The sequence below is a fragment of the Capra hircus genome, chromosome 27, assembly GCF_001704415.2.
Source record: "Capra hircus breed San Clemente chromosome 27, ASM170441v1, whole genome shotgun sequence".
Taxonomy (NCBI): Eukaryota; Metazoa; Chordata; class Mammalia; order Artiodactyla; family Bovidae; genus Capra; species Capra hircus.
The window spans coordinates 3,235,880-3,262,531 of NC_030834.1; the positions used below are offsets into that span (position 1 = coordinate 3,235,880).

The 26,652-nt window shown below is 47.6% G+C and overlaps 1 protein-coding gene across 1 annotated transcript in view; it reads left to right on the forward strand.

Moving 5' to 3' along the window:
- LOC102174361 (ubiquitin-conjugating enzyme E2 E2) overlaps nt 1-26,652 on the forward strand; it is a 357,485-nt gene that overhangs the window by 260,749 nt on the left and 70,084 nt on the right. Inside the window, exon 4 of the mRNA XM_018041985.1 lies at nt 19,444-19,576. Within this exon, the coding sequence (XP_017897474.1) occupies nt 19,444-19,576 (133 nt within the window). The remainder of the gene's footprint in view (nt 1-19,443; nt 19,577-26,652) is intronic.

The window sequence follows — 26,652 nt, forward strand, 5'->3', positions numbered from 1 at the left end:
TCTTATCCACTGCACCACCAGGGAGGTCCATTATGGCCTTATAAACAGAAGTAGAGCTCAAGAGCAAACTTTCTAGTTAAAAAAATTAAACAGTGACTTTAAAGTCAGTAATAGGAGGAAGCTGCCCTCTTTAATTTAGGCAGATGTCCTGCCCTTTGTTGGAAGTCTCGAAACAGATCACTGTTTCCAGCTATTCAGGTAAGTAGGGTAGTTTGGTTTGAATATGATATTGGATACTAACATTTTAGCAAGTCTGTAAAATATCAGTGACTGTTTTGTGGTCCTAACATATAAATATGACGGTAGGTTTGGACTTGGGTTCCCAAAGGGACGTTAAACCCATCAAAAGCAAAGAAGAATCCCAGCTGGCAGAAGCAGCACTTGACAGATTCAAATAAGACAGGGTTTTCCTGTAACGTATTCTGTTCTGAACCTTTGTTTCAGCTTTAACATTTCTATTTCTTTAAATGCTATTCCAGCCAGTCCACCTGCATCAAACGAATAATAGCTTTTCATAAGTAGTAACAGTTTTTTTCCTGCACGTAGATAATAGGAGCGGCCCATCTTTAGAAGCAGTGCTCTTTCTCTAGACTCAGACTCCTCTTTTTTTTCCGTGGGAATTAATTACTGGGTGCCTCGGAGCTTTGCTTTTATATACCACATATATTGTAGGCACACTATGTCCTTAGCATTTGTTTCCGTTTGTAAAGAATACAATTAGCCTTTTTAATGTTTAGTTCAGTCACAATTAAAGCTCCCCTAATGGTTAGGGATTGGTCTTCCCAAGGCTGAGAAGGTGTTTTTCATCATTCATCCCTCGGTTTGTTTCTTACAGCCGCCTCAGCTGTGCTTTATTGTTCAAAGGTTGATGCAAACCAAGAAGTGGGTAAATTGAATCGGCGCGGCAGCCGGCGGCCCTCAGTGGCGGCGGCCCCTGGAAGATGGAGATGGGCAGTGAAAGTTAGTTCTCCCACCGCAGCACCGCCAAACGCAGAGCCCCGAGACCCCTCGGAGGCAGCCCACGTCGGCGGGAACTATTCCGGGGCCCTGCAGACTGGTGGCTCTTAAGCAGCACAGCATCAATAAAATCCGTGTTTTGCTTACAAAGAGAGGAGGCAGTGGCCGAAATCAGAAGGACAGTCATAGCTTCTGTTGAAAATGGATGTCGATGCCATGACTAATGAACTTTGTATAAGACTAAGTCAGCAAGTTGGGAAAGATGGTTTAGACGATCTTATTTGCAAGACAGAGATAGAGACACGGGGTAGAGAACAAGCCTGTGGACACCAAGCGGGGAAGGAGGGTGGGATGCATTGGGAGGTTGGGATCGACATCTCTATGCCGCTGACACTGTGTGTGGAACAGGTGGCTAATGAGAACCTCCTGCGCAGCGCAAGGAGCCCCAGTTTGCCCCGTGATGACCTAAGTGGGAGGGAATCCATGAAAGAGGGGGATGTGTGTGTGTGTACAGCTGATTCACCTTGCTGTACAGCAGAAACTGACCCCACACTGCAAAGCAGCTACACTCCAATAAGAATTCACTTTGAAAAGAGTAAATCAGCAAGCTGAGCGTTGGAAGTCACTCGTGTAAATGTTTCACAAGGGCTGACGTCAGAATCTCCCATGAAAGTGAGGGCATTCTGGGCTGACCTTAGACAGCTGAGCAGTGTGGACATGTCGTAACCTGACCCCAGGGCCCAAGCAGGGAGCAAAGTGTTTCCAGAGCTTCTCATTTGCTTCCCTTTGAAGAACGTGTGTTCTTTTCAGCTACGGAATCAGAACTGTATAGACTCCTGAGGATGCCTGATCGCCGTTAGGGCTCAGATGACGTAGGGGTGAGGTTTCGAGAGCACGCTGACCGTCGGAGAGGAGCTTCTGAGCCTTCTGCTGCTGCTCCATGCTCGCTCCTCCTCGCGTGCGGGCCGACCTCTTAAATTCACTGGAGGTGACCAGACTAAGCAAAGCAAGTCAGAGAAAGACAGATACCATGTGTTATCACTCATATGTGGAAGCCAGCTTTTTTTTAATGATACAAATGAACTGTTTTTACAAAACAGAAGCAGACTCAGGCACACTTAGAAAGCAGCTGTGTGGTTACCAAAGTGGGGGAGGTGAGGGAAGTGGTAAACGAGGTTGGGATTTACACATACATGTAAAATAGATAACCAGCAGGCACCTACTGTGTGGTAGAGGGAACTCTGCTTAATATTCCAAAAAAGAATAGGTACTGGGATATGTTTAGCTGAACCACTTTGCCGTACGCCTGAAACCAGCACACCATTGTACATCAACTCCATGCAGATAAAGTATAGAAGACCTGCATGTCCAGCTGGGACCCGCCCGTGCCAGGAGCCCCCAGAGCCCAGTCAGGCCCTCATCTCCTCTCACGGAGTGGGCGCGACAGGTGGGCTCATGCCCCTTTCCTGCCTTTACTCCTGGGGCCGCAGCCCCCTCTTCTTCTCATCGTTACTGATGGGATGGAAGGAAAGGACAGATGATGAAATCTGTGCAGGCCACTGAAAATCTGAATTTTTTTTAAAGCACAGGCTTTCTTTCATGAAAGCCGTCGTAGCGTAGTCGGAAATCCAGGTTTATGAGATTCAACAGGGGTTTAAGGAGGAAAGAAGTAGGTGGACTCATCTCCGTTGAGGCTCATCATCCCAGCACACCAAGCTGTGGCGAGGGTTGAAAGACGATGCTTCTGAAAGGCTTTGTGAGCTCCCAGAGCCGTCCAGAGAAAGAGTTAGATCCAAGGAAACACTGCTGTCGGGAGGCTGCTCATTCAGCGGCTGAGTGTGTGTCGGAGGCTGGGTTGGCACGCTCCCCGTGAGCGCAGCGGCTCCTCTGCTTTCAGAGGCCCCTGTCTGTCCGTGTAGTCGTCCCCATCTCTCCCACGCAAGCGTGGGGAGCTCTGCTGTGCCTTTCAGTTCCTCCCCAGGGCCGCCACCCCCCTTTGTCTCTCCCGCGTCCAGTCTGCGCTGAGCCCGGCTGTCAGAGCGCTGGGTGGGAAGGAGACGAGCTTTTGAACGAGGCCGTCCAGGGTGTGTGGACTTCCCTGCTGGCTCAGATGTACAGCGTCTGCCTGCAATGTGGGAGGCCTGGGTTTGATCCCTGGGTCAGGAAGATCCCCTGGAGAAGGAAATGGCACCCCACTCCAGAACTCTTGCCTGGAGAATCCCATGGATGGTGGAGCCTGGTGGGCTACAGTCCATGGGGTCGCAAAGAGTTGGACACGACTGAGCGACTTCACTTTCTTTCATCCAGGGTGTAAGACTCAGTTCCAGCATTTACTGTGTAACCTTGGACGAGCCCCTGATCTCCTCTGAGCCTGAGTTTCAGTTAAGAGTAAGTTCACAGAGTGGCTGTAATTTGAAGGAATTTATGTTAAGGGTAATAGTTACCACCTGCTTTTTACCAGGAGCTGTAAAGTGTCACTGTGACACTTTCTGAGTATTTAATGCTCAGGACAGCCCCACAGGTAAATGGCGTCCCCTTCTGTACAGCGGCGTGGAACAGGCCTGCACGGCGTCTGGGGTACGGAGATTGTACTCTGTCGGGGGTTTCTCTGTGGGATCCCCACTCAGAAACTTCGTCGGTGTCAGCCTCTGATGTCCATTCCGCCCACCCGCAGCTCTTTTCCTAACGTAGGTTCTGTTCGGTGGACCTGCGTGCCGCCGCTGCTCTCTGGGGTGAAGTGAAGTGAAGCTCGCTCAGTCGTGTCCGACTCTCTCTGACCCCATGGGCTGTACACTCCACGGAACTCTCCAGGCCAGAACACTGCAGTGGGCAGCCTTTCCCTTCTCCAGGAGATCTTCCCAACCCAGGGATCCAACCCACGTCTCTCACATTGCAGGCGGATTCTTTACCAGCTGAGCCGCCAGGGAAGCTGCTCTCTGGACCACGCTTTGAGACCCTCGGTTGCTCCATAACCTGTGACGGTGGCTCTCAGCCCCAGGTGCTCGTTCAGTTCTGATTGAGTTGGTCTTGGGTGGGACCCAGGCTTTTTTTGTTAAGTTCCAGAAACAGTTCAAACTTGTTTTTAAAGCTGCTGCTGCTAAGTCGCTTCAGTCGTGTCCGACTCTGTGCGACCCCATAGACGGCAGCCCACCAGGCTCCCCCGTCCCTTGGATTCTCCAGGCAAGAACACTGGAGTGGGTTGCCATTTCCTCTCCAGTGCATGAAAGTGAAAAGTGAAAGGGAAGTCACTCAGTCGTGTCCGACTCTCAGCGACCCCATGGACTGCAGCCCACCAGGCTCCTCCGTCCATGGGATTTCCCAGGCAAGAGCACTGGCATGGGGCGCCATCGCCTTCTCGTAGAGCACTGGGCTCCCCTTATCCTCATCCCCTCTTTATTCACTGAATGTGTGTGCACTCAGTTGCTGTCGTGTCTGAGTCTCTGTGACCCCATGGACTGCAGCCCCCAGGCTCCTCTGTCCATGGGGTTCTCCAGGCAAGAACACTGGAGGGGCTGCCATGCCTCCTGCGGGGATCTTCCCCACCCAGAGGTCAAACCCACGTCTCTTGCACCTCCTGCCTTGGCACTCAGGCTCTTCACCACTTCACCACGTGGGAAGCCTGTGTGTAAACCCCCTAGACCCCAGGTGCCGTCGCAGCCCTGAAGGCCCTGCCCTGCCTCCGACAGGGAGCCCGCTTCCCCCTCCCTGCTTTTCACCCCCTCCCTCCCCCTCACGTGTCAGGCCCGGAGCCTGTGGAACTGGACCGCATCCTTCACACAGTGCGTGGCGGAGGCGGCACTCAGCCCTGGCTCTGTCCCTCTGCAGCCGCCTCCTGCGCCGCGGTGCTGTCTCCATAGCCCACTGTTCTATCCGGGCCTGTATTATTTCTCAACAAACACTTAAGCCTTTGTGTGTGCAGTTTACTTTTGCCATGAGTCTTTTTTGTCATTTTTCACTTATTTTTGGCTGTGCTGGGCCTTCGCTGCTGCACGCAGGGTTTCTCTCGCTGCAGCGGGCGGGAGGTCCACTCTAGTTGGATGGTTACAGGCTCTAGCGTGCACAGCCTTCAGGAGTTGTGACTCCCTGGCTGTAGGTCACAGAGTCAGTAGTTGGGGCACTCGGGCTTCGTTGCTCCACAGCATGTGGGGTCTTCCCGGCCCAGGGATCGAACCCGTGTCTCCTGCCTTACAGGCAGACTCCTAACCACTGAGCCAACAGGAAAGCCTACCATTAGCGTTTGGGTTGATTTGTTCCCTCTCCTCTGGGCTAACCTTGGCCTCCAGGCAGCGGGTGAAAGAAGGTGGTGACGGTGGGTCTTAGGGCACATGGCAGCGTCAGGGATACAAAGAAAAGCACGCAGGTTGCAAGATATTCAGCCAGTTTACTCTTTTGGAGTAAACTAGGCAGCTCCATGAAGCAGCTGTTGCTCACCATTTTCCTACGGAAGAAACAAAGATGGTCTCAGCCGGTGAGAAATGTGTCCCGTATATAGGAGGCATCTAACCTACTTGAGAAACAAAATTGCCTTGATGGTAACTCTGTATACAAATAAACACACAAATCTTAGCTCCCCTAAGAATCATTAACTGTCCTCAAGTTCTGCCCCGTCTTAAGGTTCAAATATAATTTTTACTTTGGTATCATTTAAATGTCAGAAAGTCATAAAGCTGCCTTTGAAACGGTACCTGGGAATCTTGCATCCCGTTGCCTTCAGGGGTAACGTTTTGGGGAATTGCAGCGTTTTGAGAAGGATTTGGCTCCCTGCAAACTGCACCCGGGCAGCAGTGGCTTGTCTCCTTGTCACGGGCTTGTTTAACCTGCAGATAAGATCGGGAGGCACATTAGAGCTCTCCAGCCTTACTGCCTGACTCTTGGGGGTGGGCTGGAGATCTTACCTAATAAAGACGCAGTTCATGCCTCGTGGGCTGGCTCCTAAATTGTTCTCACAGTGCAGATAAGACAGGCTAATTCTGGAGGCCTGGGGACCTTGAGAGCTCTCATTTCTCACACAGACTAGAGAAAACACACAGGAATTGGGGTGGGGGACAAAAGCAGGGTGGCAAGAAAAGGTAGGTTCCCTAAAGAAATGAAGAGAGTCCTCAAGGATCACTGTTTCTCCTTTGAAAAATTTAAAGAGAGAGAGAGAGAATGCGGTAGCTGAAATAAAAATGGCTGTTAACCAGACCTCTGGATCTGCCCTGAAACCTGCCCAGGATGCGAAGTACAAGAAAGTCCAGGGCTTGCCTGGTGGTCCAGTGGTTAGGAATCCACCTCGCAGTGCAGGGGACAGCGGTTCCATCGCTGGTCCGGGAAGATCCCACAAGCTGTGGGGCAGCTGAGCACGTGCACCACAACACTGAGCCCAGGGCCTGCAGCTCTGGCGCCCGAGCCTCCAGAGCCTGTGCTCCGCAGCAGGAGAGGCCGCCACGGTGAGAAGCCTGTGCAGCCCGGTGGGAGAACGGCCGCCACAGCCAGGAAGTGCAAGCAGAAATCCACCTTTTAAAGAAGGAAAGTCCAGGTGTCAGGCGTGCCCTCTGGTCTCCTGTCTTGAGCAGAGCAGTTCACGGGCACAGTGGCCACGTGGATTTCCCGTCAAGTCTGGGTGGGGTCTGGCGGGCCGCAGGTGGGAAGAGCTCTCACTGGGGTCAGAGGCTCACTGTTCTTCTCTAGGTGTGGGCTGGGGCGAAGCACCGCTTTGCTGACCCTTCATTTTATCACCTTTCAAATGAAGGCTTTGAAACTGAAGTGGTCCCCAGTGGGAGAGGAGCTTTTTCATTTTTCAAATTATTTCATCCCCCAACCCACCCCCTTAGCGATGTTAAGAATCGCTGCTGCACTGGGTCATTTCTTCTGCAAGGAGATAAGCGTACATCGAAAAAGACTCAAAAGATTGAGACTAACTCCATCACCCTATTGCTAGAGTCCTCTCAGTTCATGTGGGATTAAAAATTCTATAATCAGTATTTTAAGTACTGCTGATTGATTTTATGCCTAATTGCCTTGGTCGGTGGGATTCCAGTCCCATTCTAATGCTCACTTCTGCGTGATGGGAAAGTTGAACTAGTGATAGGTGGTTTCCAAAGTCTTTATAATGCTAACCTGATTTTTAACAACCCAGATGTAGAGAATAAGATGCAGTTCTTTTTGACTCTAATGTATCTTTGTGCTTACAAGTGAGTGCATCTTAAGGAAATTAGCTTGGAATGGAAAGTAAGAATACAGGGAGAAGACACAGTGTTTTCTCTGAGCTCTTCCTTCCTGCTGCCTGGTCTCTCTGCCTTCACCTGCTGTTTCATAGTCATTCTCTTAAAATTACGTCTGTTACAAAGTTGCGCAATCAGTGCAATAGATCACATATTAGGGGAAATAAGCAGGCACAGGTACTCTGTAATATACCACATATTAGAAATACACACGCACACGCACTCCTGAAAGAGTGTGCCTTCTTTGGCAGCTTCCAGGAGGTTGGTTTTTTGACTCAGCGTACTCTCTTGCTAGCTCCTGCATGCCCTGGGGAATGCTGTGATTCTTAAGCAGGAATTATTTTGCACGGTTAACAAAAGATCCAAGGTAGACGAGTCGTGACTTCTAAGATTTGGTAAAAAGATAAGTTGGAGGCGCTGCCCTGGTGGCTCAGTGGTAAAGAAGCTGCCTGCCAGTGTAGGGAGTGTCCTGTCGCCCAGTCGTGTCTGACTCTGCGACCCCATGGACTTCAGACTCCAGGCTTCCCTATTCGTCACCATCCCCCGGAGCTTGCTCAAACCCATGTCCATTGAGTCAGTGATGCCATCCAGCCATCTCTTCCTCTGTCTGCCTTCAGTCTTTCCAGCATCAGGGTCTCTTCTAATGAGTTCCCTCTTAGCATCACGTGGTCAAGTGTTCAAGTTTCAGCTTCAGCATCAGTCCTTCCCATGAATGTTCAGGGCTGATTTCCTTTAGGATTGACTGGTTTGATCTCCTTACAGGCAAAGGGACTCTCAAGAGTCTTCTGCAATGCCACAGTCTGAAAGCGCCAATGCAGGATCCATGGTCTCATCGCTGGGTCGGGAAGATCCCCTGGAGAAGGAAACGGCAACCCACTCCAGTGTTCTTGCCTGGGAAATCCCACTGACAGAGGCGCCTGGCGGGCTTGAGTCCATGGGGTCACCAACTAAACCACAACTGTAGTCAGATGAATTTCCCCATGTTTGCATCCCAGTCGGGAAAGTCTGATTGAGGATAAAGATCCTTCCCATTTTTCAAAGCCCTCATTCACAAAAAGTAACAATTCATTTTCTAGGGATACCTTGAGAATAAGCCCCAGACTCTCATGAGCTGGAAAGAAACTGTGAAATAGTAACGGGAGGGAACCGTCCAGCTCTGCGTGGAGTTTAGAATACACAGGGGATCTTTTCTTTTCTTCTTTCATTGTCTTTCCTTTTAGGATTTCACCCTTTTGCCTGATCCCCCCCCCCCGCCTTTTTTATTTCTTGTTTTGTGTATGAGTGTGGTTGATTCACAGAGTTGTGTTAGGCTCGGGTGTTCAGCAGAGTGATTTCGTTGTATATATTCAGCACTGTGACCTTCTGACTTCCTGAGGTGTGACACTGGTGTTGATGATACCGGTCTTCTGGGAAAAATTACTGAACAAACACAGGGGCCCTTGGGAGTCTGTGAGAGACATTCTCTGTTGGGCCTCTCAAGGGCTGCCATCCTGGCTTATTTTCTCAGCACCCTCTTGGCGATCAGGGATGCCCCTTCACCACCAGGGCAAGTTCTTCTTTCCTCTGATCCAGATAATGTTGTTTCTTAACTCTTCTTCTTTGCCCAGTATTAAAGGCCCCATGAACAACTTTTTATGATGCCGTGTTTGCACAGAACATTACTCCTGCCTTTAGGGGTAAGGAAGATGACCTGGAGGAGAAGGCAGTTAAGACCTCAAGGACAGATGGAGTGGTCAGACCTGCAGAGTGTCTTCTCCAAAAGCTCCCAAAAGAGCCCAGACCCCATGGAGTTTCTGCAAGTGGTTCCAGTATGGTTGGAGGATGGAGCTGGAGGAGAGCAAGTTTGAAGAATGAGGTCAGAGAAGTCAGCTAGAGCCAGATCTTTATGGAAGACTTCAGTGTGCCTGAGGAATGGAGAAGGCAGAGAAACAGGGAAACACGATCCATTTTAAAGGTTTTTCGGAGCGTGTCCGTTCTTCCCTTTAGTGGAAGGATGGGAGGAAAGCAAGACTGGAGGCAGGGAATCACAGAGGACGCTGCTGCCACCGTGAAGGAGGCAGAGGACACAGCCTGGAGACAGGTCAGAAAGGTGCTAGGAAGTAGGACTCGACAGGCTCCGTGGGACTCAGAGGCGAAGGAAGAAGCAGGCCTCCCTGTCCATCACCAGCTCCCGAAGCTTACTCAAACTCATGTCCGTTGGGTCGGTGATACCATCCAGCCATCTCATCCTCTGTCATCCCCTTCTCCTCCTGCCTTCGATCTTCCCCAGCATCAGGATCTTTTCCAATGAGTCAGGTCTTCCCATCAGGTGGCCAAAGTATTGAAGTTTCAGCTTCAGCATCAGTCCTTCCAATGAACATTCAGGACTGATTTCTTTTAGGATGGACTGGTTGGATCTCCTTGCTGTCCAGGGGACTCTGAAGATAGCAAGAATTAATAGACTGTAAATCAACTACACAGTGAAGTGAAGCTTGGTCCAAATTGGCTTCTGATGAGGTTAAAGATTCCATCGGTGTCTGGCTGGTCGATTATCAAAGGCGGACGATGGGACCGCCATATTGGGGGTGAGAAAATAAAGCGATGGGGGGTAGGGCCCCGAAGGAGGCAGACTGAGGAGCAGGAGGAGGCCCATCGTCTGTACGCGGTCTCAGTAGCCTGTTTCTAGTCCCAGGGTCTTGAAACCTTTGTTAGAAAACCGCCAGGCAGTTAGCCTTTCGAATGAGCTGGTACGCTTCTGTACCACCCACAGGCGGACCTGCGACCTCAGTAGCAGCCCACATTTGGAGGATTACTATTTGGGCCCTTCTCAGCCCACTTCCCAAGCTCTGTGAGTGCAGTTCCACTGAAATTTTACATTGCAGGTACGTGCTGTAATGGCCCCATATTACAGATGAGAAAACTAAGGCACAGAGAGTTGACATATTTGCCCAGGGTCAGGGAGGTGTCCGGGCTGCCCCAGTGGCTCAGCGAGTGAAGAATCCACCCGTAGTGCGTGAGACACAGGAGACATGGGTTGCATCCCTGGGTCGGGAAGATCCCCTGGAGAAGGAGATGGCAACCGCTCCAGTATTCCTGTCTGGAGAATCCCACGGACAGAGGAGCCTGGCGGGCTGCAGTCCGTGGGTCCACAGAGTCGGCCGTGACCCAGCTCAGAGGGCGCTCATGCAGGGGCGGGGCTGAGACGCGTACAGACCGTCTGGCTTGGAGCCTGCCCCCAGCGTCAGCGCTGCCCCGCGCGTCTCTTGGCACCAGCCTCTGACCAGGTTACGGAAGAAGGGATCGTTAAAAGCATGGAACACTGCAGCATCTGACGCTCGCTTTTCTGATCCAGCCAAAGTGTATAAAAGCCCGTTCTTCCACTTCGTATAGGTCCTGACATATTAAACGCATCCCAGTGGGTCTGCACTGGCCTGTGTGTGACCACAAGCCATGTGGACCTATTTGGATTTAAATTCACTGAAACTAAGCGAGGTTTCAGATCCACTTCCTCATTCTCACTGGCTCATTTCAGGTGCCAAATGGCCACGTGTAGCTGGTGGTTACAACACCGGCTCAGGATAAAAACTTGAACATTCCCACCATCACAGAAAGTAGATTCAAGGCAGTTCTGTTGAATAGAAATATAATATGAAGCACGTGTGTAATTTAAAATTTTCTAGTAGCCACATTTAAAAAAGTAAAAAGAGGTAGGTGAAATTAATTCTGACGTATCTTAGCCCAGGACACTCCAGATAGTATTTCAGCATGGAATGAGTAATAAGTAAGGAGGCAGTTCACTTTCTTTCGCATTGTCGTCAAAGCTTGGTATTTATTTTATTTTCACGACACATCTTGTTTTTTTACTGGTATTATAAAAACTTTTTTTTGCACTGTAAATTCTTTTCTCCTTTATTTTTATTGAGGTATAGCTGATTTACAATATTATATAAATTTCAGATGTACAACATAGTGATTCACAATTTATAAAGGATATCCTCCATTTACAGTTATTATAAAATGTCGGCTCTATTTCCTGTGCTGTACAATACATTCTTTTTAAGGTTTTTTCATTTTAAATTCAGCTTGTAAAGGTTACTTTCCATTCAGTTGTTACAGTAGTACAGGACGCTGGCTTGTGTTCCCATGTTGTGCTGTAACCCTTGAGCGTGTCTCACACCAGAGAGCTCGCACCCCCCACTCCCACACCCCTGTGTTGCCCCCTGACCTCTGGTCTAACTAGTTTGCCCTCTGTGTCTGTGCGTCTGCTTCTGTTTTGTAATATTCGCCATTTTGCAGCATTTTTTAGATTCCACATACATGTGAGATCCACAGCGTCTCTCTCTGTCTGACCTAATTCACTTGGTGTAGTGCCCTCTAAGTCCTTCCATGTTGCTGCGAAAGGCACCCTTCACTCGCTTTTATGGCTGAGGAATATCCATCGTGTACCACGTCTTCTTATCCGTTCATCTGTTGATGGACAGCTGGTTGCTCCTGTTATCTTGGCAGTTGCAAATGATGATGCTATGAATGCAGGGGGCATGTATCTTTTTGAGCTAGTGTTTTTGTGTTTTTTCAGCTATATGCCCGGCAGTAGGATTGCTGGCTGGAAGGGTAGTTCCAGTTTTTTGGGAAATCTGCACGTGCTTTCTCCACGGTGGCTGCGCGGCGCTCAGCAGTGTGCACGTATCCGCTTTGCTCTGCTTCGTCACCTGCCTCTGCTGTCTGTGTTCCCTCTGGTGATGGCCGTCCTGACGGGTGTGAGATGCTGTCTCACCACGGCTTTCACTTGCGTTTCCTGGTTAGGGGTGCTGAGCCTCTTTTCATGACGGTGCGTCTCACCTTGAACCAGCTGCAGTTCACGTCCTCGATGGCTGCGTGCCCACCATATTGTCCAATGCCGTTCTAACCACTCACGCTAGGGCTTCTCAGCTGGGATGTATTGAAGTGATTGTGGGACAGAGGGCTGTGTGGTTCATGGACCTCTGCTATAAGCTTTGGGATTATAAGTGGGATAGACCATTTCTAAGATGATGGAGGTGGCCAGATTGCCAAGGCTCAATCTGTGTATTAAGGAAATAGTATTAGTGTTAAATGCATTTTAAAACACCAGTCTCAAGCCCTTGATGCATCCTTTTTCCTCCCCAGCATTTCTTCTTGGGGCTTTTGCACACACACTACACAAGATAGATAATCAACAGCGCCCTCCTGTCCAGCACAGCGAGCTCTATTCAGTCTCCTGTGACAACCTGTATGGGTGACGAATCCGGGAAGGAATGAGTGTGTGCGTGTGTGTGACTGGATCGCGTTGCTGTGCGCCGGGAACCAGCACAGCGCTGTGCACCAGCTATCCTGCAGTGGAAGCTTTAAAAGCATAAAAACCAGGAATAAAGCACCAGTCTGCTTCTCAGATGGTTTGCCATTGCTAGGAATTTCTCGGAAGGGCACATTTTGGCAGCATGGAGCGACTCAGAGTGACATTGTTACCGGAGTTGTTTGACCCACTGTTAATGACTCCGAAGAAGCAGTGAAATTTGGAGCTCTGACTGAGAGCCAGATAAAACCTGGATCAGGCACAACTGGAATATGCACTATCTGCAGGCACCGTCCGCTTTCTGGAGTGCCTCCTGCCGTCTGCTTTCGAGTTCCTTCTTTGGAGGCGCAATTTGGTGACTCCTTAATTACTTACATTATATAACTAACTGTGATGACCATTCTTGGAAAATTATCTTAAAATGTCTCAAAGGGACTCTTGCATTACATCTTCGGATTTGGGAACTGCGTCTCTGCTCCTTGTTTCCTAGCTGTGGGCTCTCCTCTTTGCATTTTTTTTAAATTAAATTTCTTCACTTACCTTGAAGTACTGTTGTAAATAGAAACCTATAATTTACTCGACCTTTAAGTCCTTCCTTCTAATAAACTTATCTGTTTTTGTTGGGTCTAAGAAAGTGTTAGCCGCTCAGTTGTGTCTGACTCTCTGCGACCCCATGGACAGTAGCCCGCCAGGCTCCTCTGTCCTTAGGGTTCTCCAGGCCAGAACACTGGAGCGGGTTGCCATTCCCTTCTCTAGGGGATCTTCCCAACCCAGGGATCGAACCCTCGTCTCTTGCATTGCAGACAGATTATAGTCTGAGCCACCTGGGAAGCCCATAGTTTTTAAATTAAATTTCTTCATCTCCCTTGAAGTAATGTTGTAACTGCAAACCTATAATTTACTCTACTTTTAAGCCCTTCCTTCTGATAAACTTATCAGTTCGTTTGGGTCTGATTATAGCTCGGGACCTAACTGTATTATTTATCTCAATGAGTGAGCTTGTCTGGCAACAAGCTGCTGCTGTTGGCATATTCTCACTGTCATCTGACCTGAATATTCTGTCTGCGCCTCACTGCCCCCTTCAGGAGAGGAGGCCAGTGGTCAGATGGGGCGGGAAGGCTGGGCCCCAGTCCTTTGAATTTTATTTCGGTACTTGGCAATGAAACTTGGCTAACTGTGATTTTATTTTTTGTATTTAAATAAGAGAAATCAAAGCCTCGAAATAAAATTAAACCCTCCTTCAGATCTGTTTTCCTCCCATCGCCTGGTCCAGCTCTCCCACGTTCCTTGAATAGCTGTCCTCTTGAATTTAGGTATGTTTTCTAGTTCATTTCTTGAAAGGCGCTGACACAGATACGTATCCATAAATGATACAAAGTATTGTCTTATGTCTCTAGTTCCTAGAGTAGGACCACAGAGTACATGCAACTTCCTGTTCTCACGTGGCAGCTTGGTCAGCTTTTTCTGCATACTTAATAAGAAAAATTGATACAGATCTAAGAATATGTTAATGTCTAATACCTAAGGAAGTTATGAAACCTAGTAGTAAAACAGATAGCTCCAGAATCCATCACACGTCCTGAGAAGGAGAGCATCCCCAGAACCCCTGAAGCTCCTCCCGAGCTCTGCTCTCCACCCTCCAGTTCTCCCCAGGAGACGCCTTTCTGGAACATTCAGTGTCTGTCCCTCCCCAGGTCCCTTTCTTGTTTATTTTTATACTTTGTAGAAATAGTGTTATATGGTACATATTCCTTTTATACTTGCTTTTCGTATTCATTAGGATATTCTTAAGATTTCTCAATGCTAGTTTATATATTTTCATTGCTGTGTAGTATTCCTCTGGGTGAATTTACACCTTTTTCTATCCGTGGACATTTGTGTCACTGCACGAATTTGCTGTTTCATAGCTTACTCAGACAAGTATATTCTGGACGCGAGAATCTCGTCCATTTTATATGACCCCAGTTTATGGCTCGCCTTGTCACTCTCTGTAGTCAAACTGTAAAGCTTTTGACTTTTGCATTTAAGTGCTTAATCCATCTACAACAGAGGTTTATGCGTTTGCGTGCCAAGTCGCTTCAGTCGTGTCCGCCTCAAACCGACCCGGTAGACTGCAGCCCGCCAGGCTCCTCTGTGCAGAGGATTCTCCAGGCAGGAATACTGGAGTGGGCTGCGTTGCCCTCCTCCAGGGGGTCTTCCCGACCCGGCGATCGAACCCCCGTCTCTTTAAGTCTTCTGCATTTGTGGGCAGGCTCTTTACCACCAGTGCCGCCCCGTTGAGGCAGAAATCCAGTTTCTCTGTTGTCCAAAGACAAGGCTGTCTTCTCAGCCCCATCAGTTCCAGCATCTGTCAGGTTTTCATTTGTGTGTAGAGAAGTTTGAGGAGCTTCCTTGAGGTCCCAAAAGCATCCTAGAATCAATGTGTCAAGTTTTGTTTTTTAAAAATCTGTCGGACTTTTGATTAGAATTACATTGAATCAAGGAAAAATTGACATCCCCAGGGTCCTGGGTCTTCTTACTTGGTGTCTTAATTTATTTAATTTCCTTGAGGGTATTTCAATGTTTTATAGCTTTCTCCATAAAAATCTTATATATTTTTCCTGAACTCTATTCATAGGTTCCTTGTATTTTTGATACTACTGTAAAAAGTATTTGAAAATGCGTTTTCTAGTTTTGTTGGTGTGTTGAAATGCAGTTGATTTTTGTCTGTTGATCTTACATCCTGCTACTATGGCAAACTTTTATTAAATTTAGTAAATGGTGCACAGATTTGGGTAGCTTTCTTCTGTGTACATAAATACCATAAATGGCAGCCATTTTATTTCTTCCATCTCAGTCCATAAATACTTTGTTTTTCAGCTTTTGTCTTTCATGCCTTGATGGACATGAGCTCCAGAACAGTAATGACTGGAAATGGACTTAGTGGGCATATTTGTCTTGAGCCTCAATTTTTAAGGCATGTACTTTTAATATTTTACCATGAATATACAGTTGCTATGAGGTTTTTGGTATATGCTTTTTATCAAGTTAAAGAAGTTTCTTAATATTCTGGATTTGCTAGGAGTTTTTTCATGAATAGCCATCATTAAAATTTATTGAGTGCTTTTTTCTTCAGCTATTGTGATTGTCATTTCTTTCTACTTTAATGTGTTGCAAGTAAATTACATTAGTAACTTATATAAATAAATTACATTAATAACTTAAATCACATTAATAACTTGCTGTTACTAAACTATCCTTGCATTCCCAGAATAATCCCAAATTGGTTAAGATGCATGCTTTTCTGGCGTTGTCTCATCTGTCACCGTGCGAAACTATTCCCCCATTGCCGGCTGTATTTCCCACTCTGTGCGTTTCCCCCCTGTGGCTCGTGTATTGTTGCCACTGCAGGTTTGTCCCGCTTAAGCCCCCGCCCTCTCTCTACCCTCCCTCCCGTTTGGCGACCGCCTGTCTGTTCTCTGTGTGTGAGCTGGTCCTGTTTCCGTGCACGTGTTCTTTGGCTTTGTTTCCGAGACGCCGCATGTCGGTGAGGTCCTGTGGCGTTTGTCTTTCTGCGTCGGACCTGTTTCATTGCGCGTCGTGCCCGCGAGGTCATCTGTGCTGCCCCGAACAGCGAGATTGCCATCTTTATGGCTCAGTAATATTATATACACACACACACACACTCCACATCTTCTATATTTAATACATACATTTATTTTTATATGATATATAATAGTATTATATTTGTGCTGTGTACTAAGTCACTTCAGTCATGTCTGACTCTTTGTGATCCCATGGACTATACCCTGCCAGGCTCCTCTGTCCATGGAATTCTCCAGGCAAGAATACTGGAGTGGGTTACCATGCCTTCTTCCAGGAGATCTTCCTGACCTAGGGATCGAACCCACGTCTCTTAGGTCTCATGCGTTGCGGGCAGGTTCTTTACCGCTAGCGCCACCTGGGAAGCCCCATGCATTATCATTTATATATATGCACATCTTCTGGGTATGTATCCAAAGAAATGAAAACAGTAATTTGAGAAGAATATGCATCCCAGTGTTCACTGCAGCATTGCTCACAGTGGCCAACATACGTGTATATATATGTCATAGATGAAGTGAAGTGAAATGTTAGTTGCTCAGTCGTGTCTGACTCTTTGTGATCCCATGGACTGTAGCCCACCAGGCTTCTCTGTCCATGGAATTCTCCAGGCAGGAATACTGGAGTGGAGAGCCATTCCTTTCTCCAGGGGATTTTCCCAACCCAGGGACCAAACCTGGGTCTCCCACAGTGCAGGCAGATTCTTTACAGCCTGAGCCGCCAGGGAAACGCATGTCATAGATATAGTGCAATGCTTATATATGTGGAGAAGGCAATGGCACCCCACTCCAGTACTCCTGCTTGGAAAATCCCATTGACGGAGGAGCCTGGTGGGCTACAGTCCATGGGGTCGCTAGGAGTCAGACACGACTGAGCGACTTCAGTTTCACTTTTCACTTTCATGCATTGGAGAAGGAAATGGCAACCCACTCCAGTGTTCTTGCCTGGAGAATCCCAGGGACGGGGGAGCCTGGTGGGCTGCCGTCTGTCGGGCCGCACAGAGTCGGACATGACTGAAGCGACTTAGCAGCAGATGTATACATATCTCACAGACACAGTGCAATGCATATACATACGTGTCATAGACGTGATGTGCATACATACGTGTCACAGACGTGTTGCATGTACATGTCATAGACGTGCACACACGTGTCATAGATGTGATGCATATACATGTGTGTGTCATAGACGTGATACATATACATGTGTGTGTGTGTCATAGACGTGATGCATATACATATATAAACCACGACGCCACGTCTTCCTCATCCATTCGTCTCCTGACGGGCACTCAGGTCGCTTTTGTGCCCTGGCCGCCGTCAGCGACACCGCAGTGAACGCTGGGATGCATATTCTTTCCACATCACTGTCTGCGTGTCTTTGGGTCGCACCCAGACGTGAGCTCGCTGGATTGCACGGCCACTCTACCTTCAGTTTCCTGAGGACTCTCAACACTTTTCCGCAGCGGCGGCACCAGTCCACATTCCCGCCAGGAGTGCAGGAGGCTCCCTTTCTCTCTTCACATCCCTGTCAGCACCTGTTGGTTGCTGTCTTTCTGATGACTGCCGCTGTGACGGGCCTGAGACGATACCCGTTTTGATTTGCATTCTGAGATCAGTGATGTTGAGCGGCTTTTCCTGAGCTTGTTGGCCATGGGACGTCTTCTTTGGAGAAATGTCTGTTTAGGTCCCTTGCCCACTTCTTAATAGGTTGTATGTTTTTTTATGTTGAGATGTATGAATTCTTCGTGTTCTCTGGATATTATCCCCTTAATGAATTTGTCATTTGCAAATACCTTCTCCCATTCAGTAGGCTGCCATTTCATTTCAGAGATAGTTTCCTTCTCTTGCAAAAGCTAGTTTGACGTAGAGCGACTTCACTTTTCGCTTTTCACTTTCATGCACTGGAGGAGGCAATGGCAACCCACTCCAGCGTTCTTGCCTGGAGAATCCCAGGGACGGGGGAGCCTGGTGGGCTGCCGTCTCTGGGGTCGCACAGAGTCGGACATGACGGGAGCGATGCAGCAGCAGCAGCCCTATTTGTTCATTTCCGCTTTTGTTCCCCTAGCCTGAGAGACACATCCCCAAAATGTTGCTGAGACAGACGTCAAAGAGTGTACTGCGTTTGTTTTCTTCTCGGATTTTTATGGGCTTGGGGCTTACATTTAGCTCTTAATCCCTTGTGAGTGTAATGGTGTATGTGGTGTGAGAAAGTCCGGTCTGATTCTTGCGTGTCGGTGTCCAGTTTTTCCAGCGCCATTTATTGAGGAGGCTGTCTGCTCCCTGGTGTATTGATGTATTCTCCTCCATAGTCATAGATAATGACGCATGCAGTTTTGGTCTCCTGCCCAACAATGAAATTGTTGTAGATACGAACTAATTTCACATTATGAAAGAAGACAAATCTTTGTTGGCAATAAAATCTTCTCGAGCACCGTAACAGGACTGCCCGCTTTGCTACAGGGTGTGAGGGGATTTCTGGCTGGTGTGCTGTGAGGTTGGTGTGGCAGAAGAACGCTGGAGGGCTTAACTATGATCTCGCTTTGCCTTCTGTTACTCTGGGAGAACGGGGACAGTTCAGTTGGCTCGTGTGGGTCTTCTTTTCGTCCGTGAGTTTCTCTGCAGCGGGGGAGCGCAGGTTTGCCGCTAGTAGCCGCGTGGCTTCCCTTGCTTGGCTGTTACTCCAGCAGCAGCGTCTGCCGACTCTTATTTACTGAGTACCAAGAACAAGGCAGAACCTGGTCCTCGGAGGACTTCCAGAGAGGGGCGGAAAAGCAGGCGGTTTCAAAGCACAGGTTTAAAACAAAATGCTACATCCTGTCTTCTACAGCCCACCCTAGTGGGACGGGACGCTGGGCACATTAGCAGGGACTCTTGGTGGAGTGAGAAAAGAAGATGCAGATGTGATACTTGAGCTGAGCCTTGTGAATGACGACCATTTCCTGATCTCCATCAGGAAAGCATCTCCTTGGTGCTTTTAGTTAACAAAAGCATTAGACTATTTTTTTTCTTTAGCATTCCTTCTAGCTTTGAAAATTTATCTCTTTGACCTTATACCACCCTTTCAGAGTCTCAGAAATAATTGTATGCTTGATTAAACATTTTGCTCCAGTAAAAATTAATTTAAAAATTTTGCTTCTGGTCTGTGGTCCTTGGAATCTTTTGTTTCATAGGTTTAAGGTTATGAATGGCAAAACGGAACTTCTTGGTTCTGTATAATTTAGTAATACCAACCTGTTTCATTTATAGAATACTGACGATATTGACAAGTGAATCCTCATTTGGAATTAACCTATTAACTTTGGTGTGTTTTCTATGGAATGGCTGAATTTGTTGTCATAAATAGATATTTTTACAATTCCAAGCTTTGTTATCATCTCTAAGCACATTTCATTTGTATGTCTTATTCCAGTGCTGGACCCAAAGGAGACAACATTTATGAATGGAGGTCAACTATATTGGGACCCCCAGGATCTGTCTATGAAGGAGGGGTGTTCTTTCTTGACATAACCTTTTCACCTGACTATCCGTTTAAACCCCCCAAGGTCAGTATGACGTCTTCATCCATTTTCAGCTATGTGTATTATCGCTTATTTATATGTATATATATACACGCATTCTTCAGTACGCACACCTCGGGATGCATGTCTGTTCTGTTAGCATAGACAACTTCCCAGGACTGATTGTATGTAAATGGAAAAATTGTTGTTTATTCCCTCACCCCGACCTTTGACGCACACCTCATTGCTCCTTCTCATCCTTTCTTGTATTGCCATTTTTGTGGTGTATGTTTTAAGGTGACATCAGACAGCCTGTTAATGGATGGAAGTAGGAAACAGGATGGGCTGGCACCAGCTCCGGGGCCAGGAGACCCAGGCGTGGCCTGGGCTAAGGGAGCTCCTCCAGGAGCCGGCCTGGGCGCCGCCTGTGAGCCCTGAGCCGTGGTGCCAACGCAGCTCAGCTGCCCCCAGGAGGTGCGCACGCATCAGACGAAGGTGTGTGCACACACATTAGGCGAAGAGACTGAACAATCGTGTCAGGAAGATTCAGTAAAGGAGAATGTGTATTTGTCCATTAATAAAAATGACGGGCTGATGAAAAGTCGTACATAAACGGCTAAAGAAAGTCTGAGAGTCCAGCGTTGTCAGGACGTGGGTGATGAAATTCATTCAGGGTGCGGTTATTTTCTTTAAGCATTCTTCACGTTACTTTCTGCTGCATGTGAGTCACATGTGTGACGATTCTGAGTCCATGCCCTTTCTGAAGAGGTTTTGTCTTAGGCCGGAGCACAGCTGGCCCACAGCATGGTGTTGGTTTCTGGCGTGCAGCAAGGCGATCCAGGTATCTGCACGCTTGTGTCTACGCGTTTGCAAGTTCTTGTCCCGTACAGGTTAGCACAGAATAGTGAGCAGAGCTCCTTGTGCTCTGCAGGAGGTCCTTGCTGGTTATCTGTTCTAAGTATAGCAGCCATTCTCCACGTTGGAAATGGAAAGACCCAGAGAACGCTGCCTCTGTTGGCCACCAAGACGGAATTCTCGTTTGACCCGGCTTCACTTCTGAACATTGTGGGTTGGAGTGAACACTTTAAAAAGCAAAGCTCGGCCTTGACCTTCCCCGTGGCGTCCCGGGGTCCCCTCCCTGCCTCCCATGCCCCCTTCTATTTTTCTTCTCTTCCTTCCTTTCCACTGAGACTTGGCTGTTATTTTGGTGTCAAAGCGAGAAGTAATGACTGTCGTTTTAGCAAATAGGAGAGCCACGCACAGAGAAACTAGCTAACTTGCCCAGCATATCCTACACTGTCAGGACTGAAGCCACACACAGGACATCTTACCCAGGATGCCAGAGCCGGCGGCCCCGGGCCCCCAGGGCTGCGTTTGGTCAGTGGCAGTGATGAAGCCGCAATACAGCTGACCTTTATTTCCTTTGAAGGGGTGGGGATCGGGCAGCCTTCTCTTCTTTGCACCAGCCCCCGAGTCGTCTGCGTACCTGTCACTCTGCTGGGGACGTGAGGGCCTGTCTCGGGCAGGCCCTTCAGTAACAGAGATGCCGACGGGCAGGAGAGCCGGGGGCTCGGACGAGGCAGCTGTGCTGCTCGGGAGCCTGATAGAGTCTGCTTTATGAAACATACATCTCAGAAAAAGCATGGGCATTTCCAGCTTCTGCAGGACAGAAGTGTGTCGATTAAACAAAGCAAGGAGAGAAAGCGGGTAGGTCCGACAGTCCCATTTCTGAAAAGGTGTCTCTGATGGGCCCGGAGGATGGGCCAAAACCAACAGGACGGAATGGAAACAGCTCAGTGGGGAGCATGTCGTTGAAAATCAGAGCGAGTCCTGCTATGGGACAGGAAATGGAGACTTGCCCTGTTTCCATATAAATCATGAAGTGTGGGCTTCTGAGTGAGCACAGTTCTGTGGGAACTGCAGGGTCCTGAGACCTTAAGCAGATACTCTTAGGAGCACAGTCTCTGGAACTCTGAGCCCGTCGTGCAGTGCCATCAACGCCTCATCCACTTCCGAGCTCTTCGTCTTTAGGAGGGCACGCAGGAGTAAGCTGGGGAGGGAGAGAGTTGGCACTCTGCAGTGTCTCCACCGGCTCAAGCTCTGCAGTGGGCAGCCGCGGGCCAAGCCACCCCTCCTCCAAACACCCTAGTAAGACTGGGATATTCCCTTTCACAGAGGAGAGAACTTACATGAGGCTTAGAGAGGGTTTCTAATAATAAGCAACCAGGAATCTATTGAACTTGGCCTCCGGGGACCATGTACTTTCCACTAAATTATACATAGTTACCCTGGAGATGTTTACTAGGAAAAGTAGGTCCTGGGAGGAATGTGATAGCTGTCCTTTGATGTCCATGGCGTGGGTTGGGTTAGACTGGCTTCTGGGTGACTGGATGGGACAAAAATAGAAGGGGCGGGCGTCAGTCACGGGGAAGCAGATTTCGATTCCCTGGGGGGAAGACCTGACCCATCGCGGGACAGCCTGCTTCTGAATAGCTCTACCTCTGAGAAAGGGCTTCCCTTTCCTGGGAGTGTTCAAAGCAAACAGCTGAACTGGAACCTGTCAAGAAGACTGCCAGAAAAAAATTAAATCCCTCTAGCAGATAAATCTGCTTAGACAATCCGTGATGACAAAGGAAAATCAAACTTTGGGTATTGAATCATCATTTAAGTGCACATGTAGTAGAAACCCATAGGAAGTTTTAAAAGAAATTGTCACCAGCTAACTTGTCAGTTTTAGAAGTCAGATTTTGTGGACAGAAGTATGACTTGAAGGGGGAAAGTTGGCACGTGTCTTGAAAGCTTTTCACTGAGACAGACTTGCTGCTGCTGCTAAGTCGGTCAGTCGTGTCCGACCCTGTGCGACCCCATAGACGGCAGCCCACCAGGCTCCCCCGTCCCTGGGATTCTCCAGGCAAGAACCCTGGAGTGGCTGCTATTTCCTTCTGCAGTGCATGAAAGTGAAAAGTAAAAGTGAAGTCGCTTCAGTCATGTCTGACTCCTAGCGACCCCATGGACTATAGCCCACCAGGCTCCTCTGTCCCTGGGATTCTCCAGGCAAGAACACTGGAGTGGGTTGCCATGTCCTTCTCCAATGCATGGAAGTGAAAAGTAAAAGTGAAGTCGCTTCAGTCGTGTCTGACTCCTAGCGACCCCATAGACGGCAGCCCACCAGGCTCCCCCTTCCCTGGGATTCTCCAGGCAAGAACCCTGGAGTGGCTGCCGCTTCCTTCTCCTAACTTACTAATAACTTGGAAGTACCCTGCCCGTCCTTCCAAGTCTCTTGGTGCTCTCAACAGCCCGTATCTGGGGTTAAGTCTTGTTTTAGGTGGTGCTAGTGGTAAAGAACCCGCCTGCCAATGCAGGAGACGTAAGAAACAAGAGTTCGATCCCTGGGTCAGGAAGATCCCCTGGAGGAGGGCTTGGCAACCCTTCTTGCCTGCAGAATCCCATGGACAGGGGAACCTGGCGGGCTCTAGTCCACTGGATTGCAGAAAGCCGGACAGGACTGAGGTGACTTAGCATGCACGCACGCACTGGTTTTTATTTCTCTGGTGCCTTCATCCTTTGCTCTTTTTCCAGCTATCTTAGGCACACACTTGGATTTACGTAACATTTTCTGATACCCTCAAGAGTGAACCAGGGTAGCTGTAGTTGTCAGAGAAAATGGTGAGGGAGAGCAGAGGCCCATCTGCGTGCATGCTGAGTCACTTGAGTCATGGACGGCCCCGTGGCCCTGTGGACTGTAGTCCGCCAGCTCCGCTGTCCAGGGGATTCCCCAGGCAAGAATGCAGCAGTGGGTTGACTGGCTGTTTGTTATCAGATACCTACCATAAAATGCGCCTTTATTCCTGTAGCATGACAGAATCCCTGAGATCCCTTTCCCCAAACTCTCAGACTGGGAACCCTTACTGAGAACTCTAAATACTTCAGCGCTCAGCTTTATCTCTTAAAGGTCACTGGGGTGACGTGGATGTACCTTCTTGCCGTGGGAACTTCTGGGGAGTAGAGCTTCATCAGTTTGAACATCCCACATTCTAGTATCTAATTTTTTGCGCTTTCAGAGGAGTCATTCCAATCATTTCTTCCAGAAGTCCCCAAAATTCTAAAAAGGCAAGCAAAACAAATGTTCACTGAAGTACGTAATGTTGTCACACTTCATATTCTAGTTTTGCTTGGGGAAGGAAATGGCAGCCCACTGCAGCATTCTTCCCTGGGAAATCCCGTTGATAGAGGAGCCTGGCGGGCTTCAGACAGTCCATGGGGTCGCAAAAGAGTCAGACACTACCTTGCGACTAAACGGCAAAGATGACCAGTTTTAAATCAGCCAAGTACTGGCTGTGCTTTCAAACGCTGTGTCTCGGTGCAGTGTTTAGCACGCTGCTTTTCTTTAAGCAGTATGTTTATGCCTCTCTCCCTGAATCTGCAGCAAGTCTGTTCACATGACGCTAGTAGCTGTATCTAATGCCAAGTCTTCAGCTGAATACTTCACCACCAGTGGTAGGGTTATTTCTCCGAATAAAATATCCGCTTAGTGAAACTATATCCAGGAATAGTGTATATACAGCCAAAAAGAAAAGTGTAATAAATCACCAGTATGTCTCAGTCTTTTAATACTGTATTTCTTCTTCAGTGTAGACGTACATTTTAATGTTATAATTCAGATATCTACTTATTTGTAAAGTAGGAACTGTTTTATATCTTATTGGAGATTACCTTTTTAATATTCATGTCATAGATAATTTTACTCTGCTCAAAACCAGCACTTTTTAAATAGTCTAATGTGTAAGTATTTTAATGTGTACTTGAAAATTTCAGAAGAGAAATAACAATATATTTTATGCATGTATCATTCTTTTTTGCTGAAAAGCCTTTGAAACGATTGCAACACGCTGTGTCTGGTGGCTCCTGTCTTAGCGATGCTGATGACACAGCCCTAAGGATAAGGAATCTTACTCGCTTTAACAGCTCAGATCTGTGTTTCATGGTAGAAACACATAGACGTAGCCTATTCATAATTTGGCTTTCTCTGTCTCTCTGTGGACCTTTGAAAAAGTAAGTGGGCCTTCTGTACGGGTCTAAGAGTGGGCCGACAGGAGGCGTGGACATGCCCGCTGCTCCTTCATCCTTGTGTCTCAGCCCACCTGCCCCCAGGGAGATGCGCTCACGGATGCCGTTGTCTCTTACTGGAAAGCACTGTTCTCTTGGGAAGGGCAGCACAGTATCTGTCAGTGGGCATTTTCCAGAAAGGAATGATAAGATTTGTACCTAGCATGTTTAAAAAAATAAACAGAAAAACTACAGGCATACTTTGTCTGTGTGAGAAAAAACGTCTTCAATACTAGTAGTATCTAAAAACTTTTTGATATAGTCTGTTCTTCCATTACAAATTGCATCAAATATATTTTAAAATAAATCTTAACTTAGAGGTCATTTCAGAGTGTCTTGTCTGTTTTATGGTTTGATTTTGTTTTTATAAAATTAACTGTGGTTTGCTGACTTTTCTCAGCTAATAAGAAAGGTATTCATTGCTTTCATACAATGAAATAGGTCATTTAGGTCCATCAGATTTTCAACATTTTCATTTTATTATCCTCATTAAATTAATATTTCAACCTTAAATTGTAAGTCAAGGCTAATCATGAATAATGTAGCTAACTAGTCACCCAGGAAGCGACGACACCCAGAGAGCAATCTGTAACTGAAGTCCCCCTTGTTCTGTTCTGACTAGGGTGCTGTTGCTTCTTGTTTTCATGTTGTTGCTGCTGTGCTCAAAGAAGAAAGCTGGCAAGCGTCTCCCAGCATCTTCAGAGGATGCTGTGGTTCACAGTGTAAAACCACTCCTGCTCACTCTGTGATCTCAGAGAGAGAACACCCAGTTGCCTTGAAGTGCCCTGCAAGCCTCGTTTTTTGTTTTTTGTTTTTTTTATAATTTTTAGAGAAATGTTTAATTCTATATAATATACATATACAAACAGCAGAAATTATAGGTGTAGAAACTGACAAATATTCACAAAGAAAAGCATTTGTGTAACTATAACCCCAATCAAGAAATTGGCCATCACCAGCAAGTCAGAAACCCCCCACTGGCCACGCCCTAGGCACTGCTCCCCCAGCTGCGGCGCTAGCATACTGTCTGTCTTCTTCATTTGGTTTCTCTAAGTCTTGTGTTTTTTAAAGAAATGTGTCCTCTTAGTTGTATTTTCAAGTGATTGGCGTGAAGATCGTAAGGCCATCTTATTTTTTAAGTGTGTGGACCTCTTTACCCTTGTAAGATTTCTGATATTAGAATTGCTCTTTTCGCTCCTTGCCTTTTGACCGCATTACTGGGAATTCTGTTAGGCCTTCCAGGAGCAGCGCAGTTGCTCGTTTCTGCTTTCTTGTGTTTACGTCTCGTTTCATCTGTGCGCTCTGCTTTTGTTTTCACCATCTTTTCCCTTTCGCTTTTTGAAAGGATTTAATTTGTGTCTTTTCCCAGGTTCTTAAAATGGATAGATTATTGATTTTTTTAATTGGAGACTAATTGCTTTACAATATTATGGTGGTTTTTGCCATACATGGACATGAATCAGCCAAGGGTGTTTTTTAAGCTATTTTCAGCAATATACCAGTATATATTTCAGACTATATCCCCAGTAAGCATGGTCTTTTATATATCCTGCATGTTTTGGTACATCCTATTTTTATTATTCAGTTTACTGACTTTTAAATTTCCACTGTGATTTCTCTTCTTACCTGTGTTTATTCGGAGGATTTTCTGAATGCACCTGTTTTTGACCTGAGTTCCTACGTTCATGTAAAGCCCAGGTATGGGTCAGGAGCTTACACCCAGGCTGCACTGCCTGTCTGACACGTGCAGTTGAGTGCCCACCAGTCAGCTCCTGCAGCAAGCTCGTCATTACACGCCCTGCTCCACTCCTGCCCAGCCTGGTCCCCCAGGGCCCACCCCTCAATGAATGGAAACTGACTTTTCTAGTTGCTAAAGCAAAAAAGCTTGCAGTTCTCCTTGACTCTTACATAGCCTACCCAGATCCAGTCTCACCGGCTCAAAGCAAATACTCAGAAGAAACCCAGACTTCTCCCGTCTAGGAACACGCTTTCCAGTGGCCCTCCAGCTGCAGCCG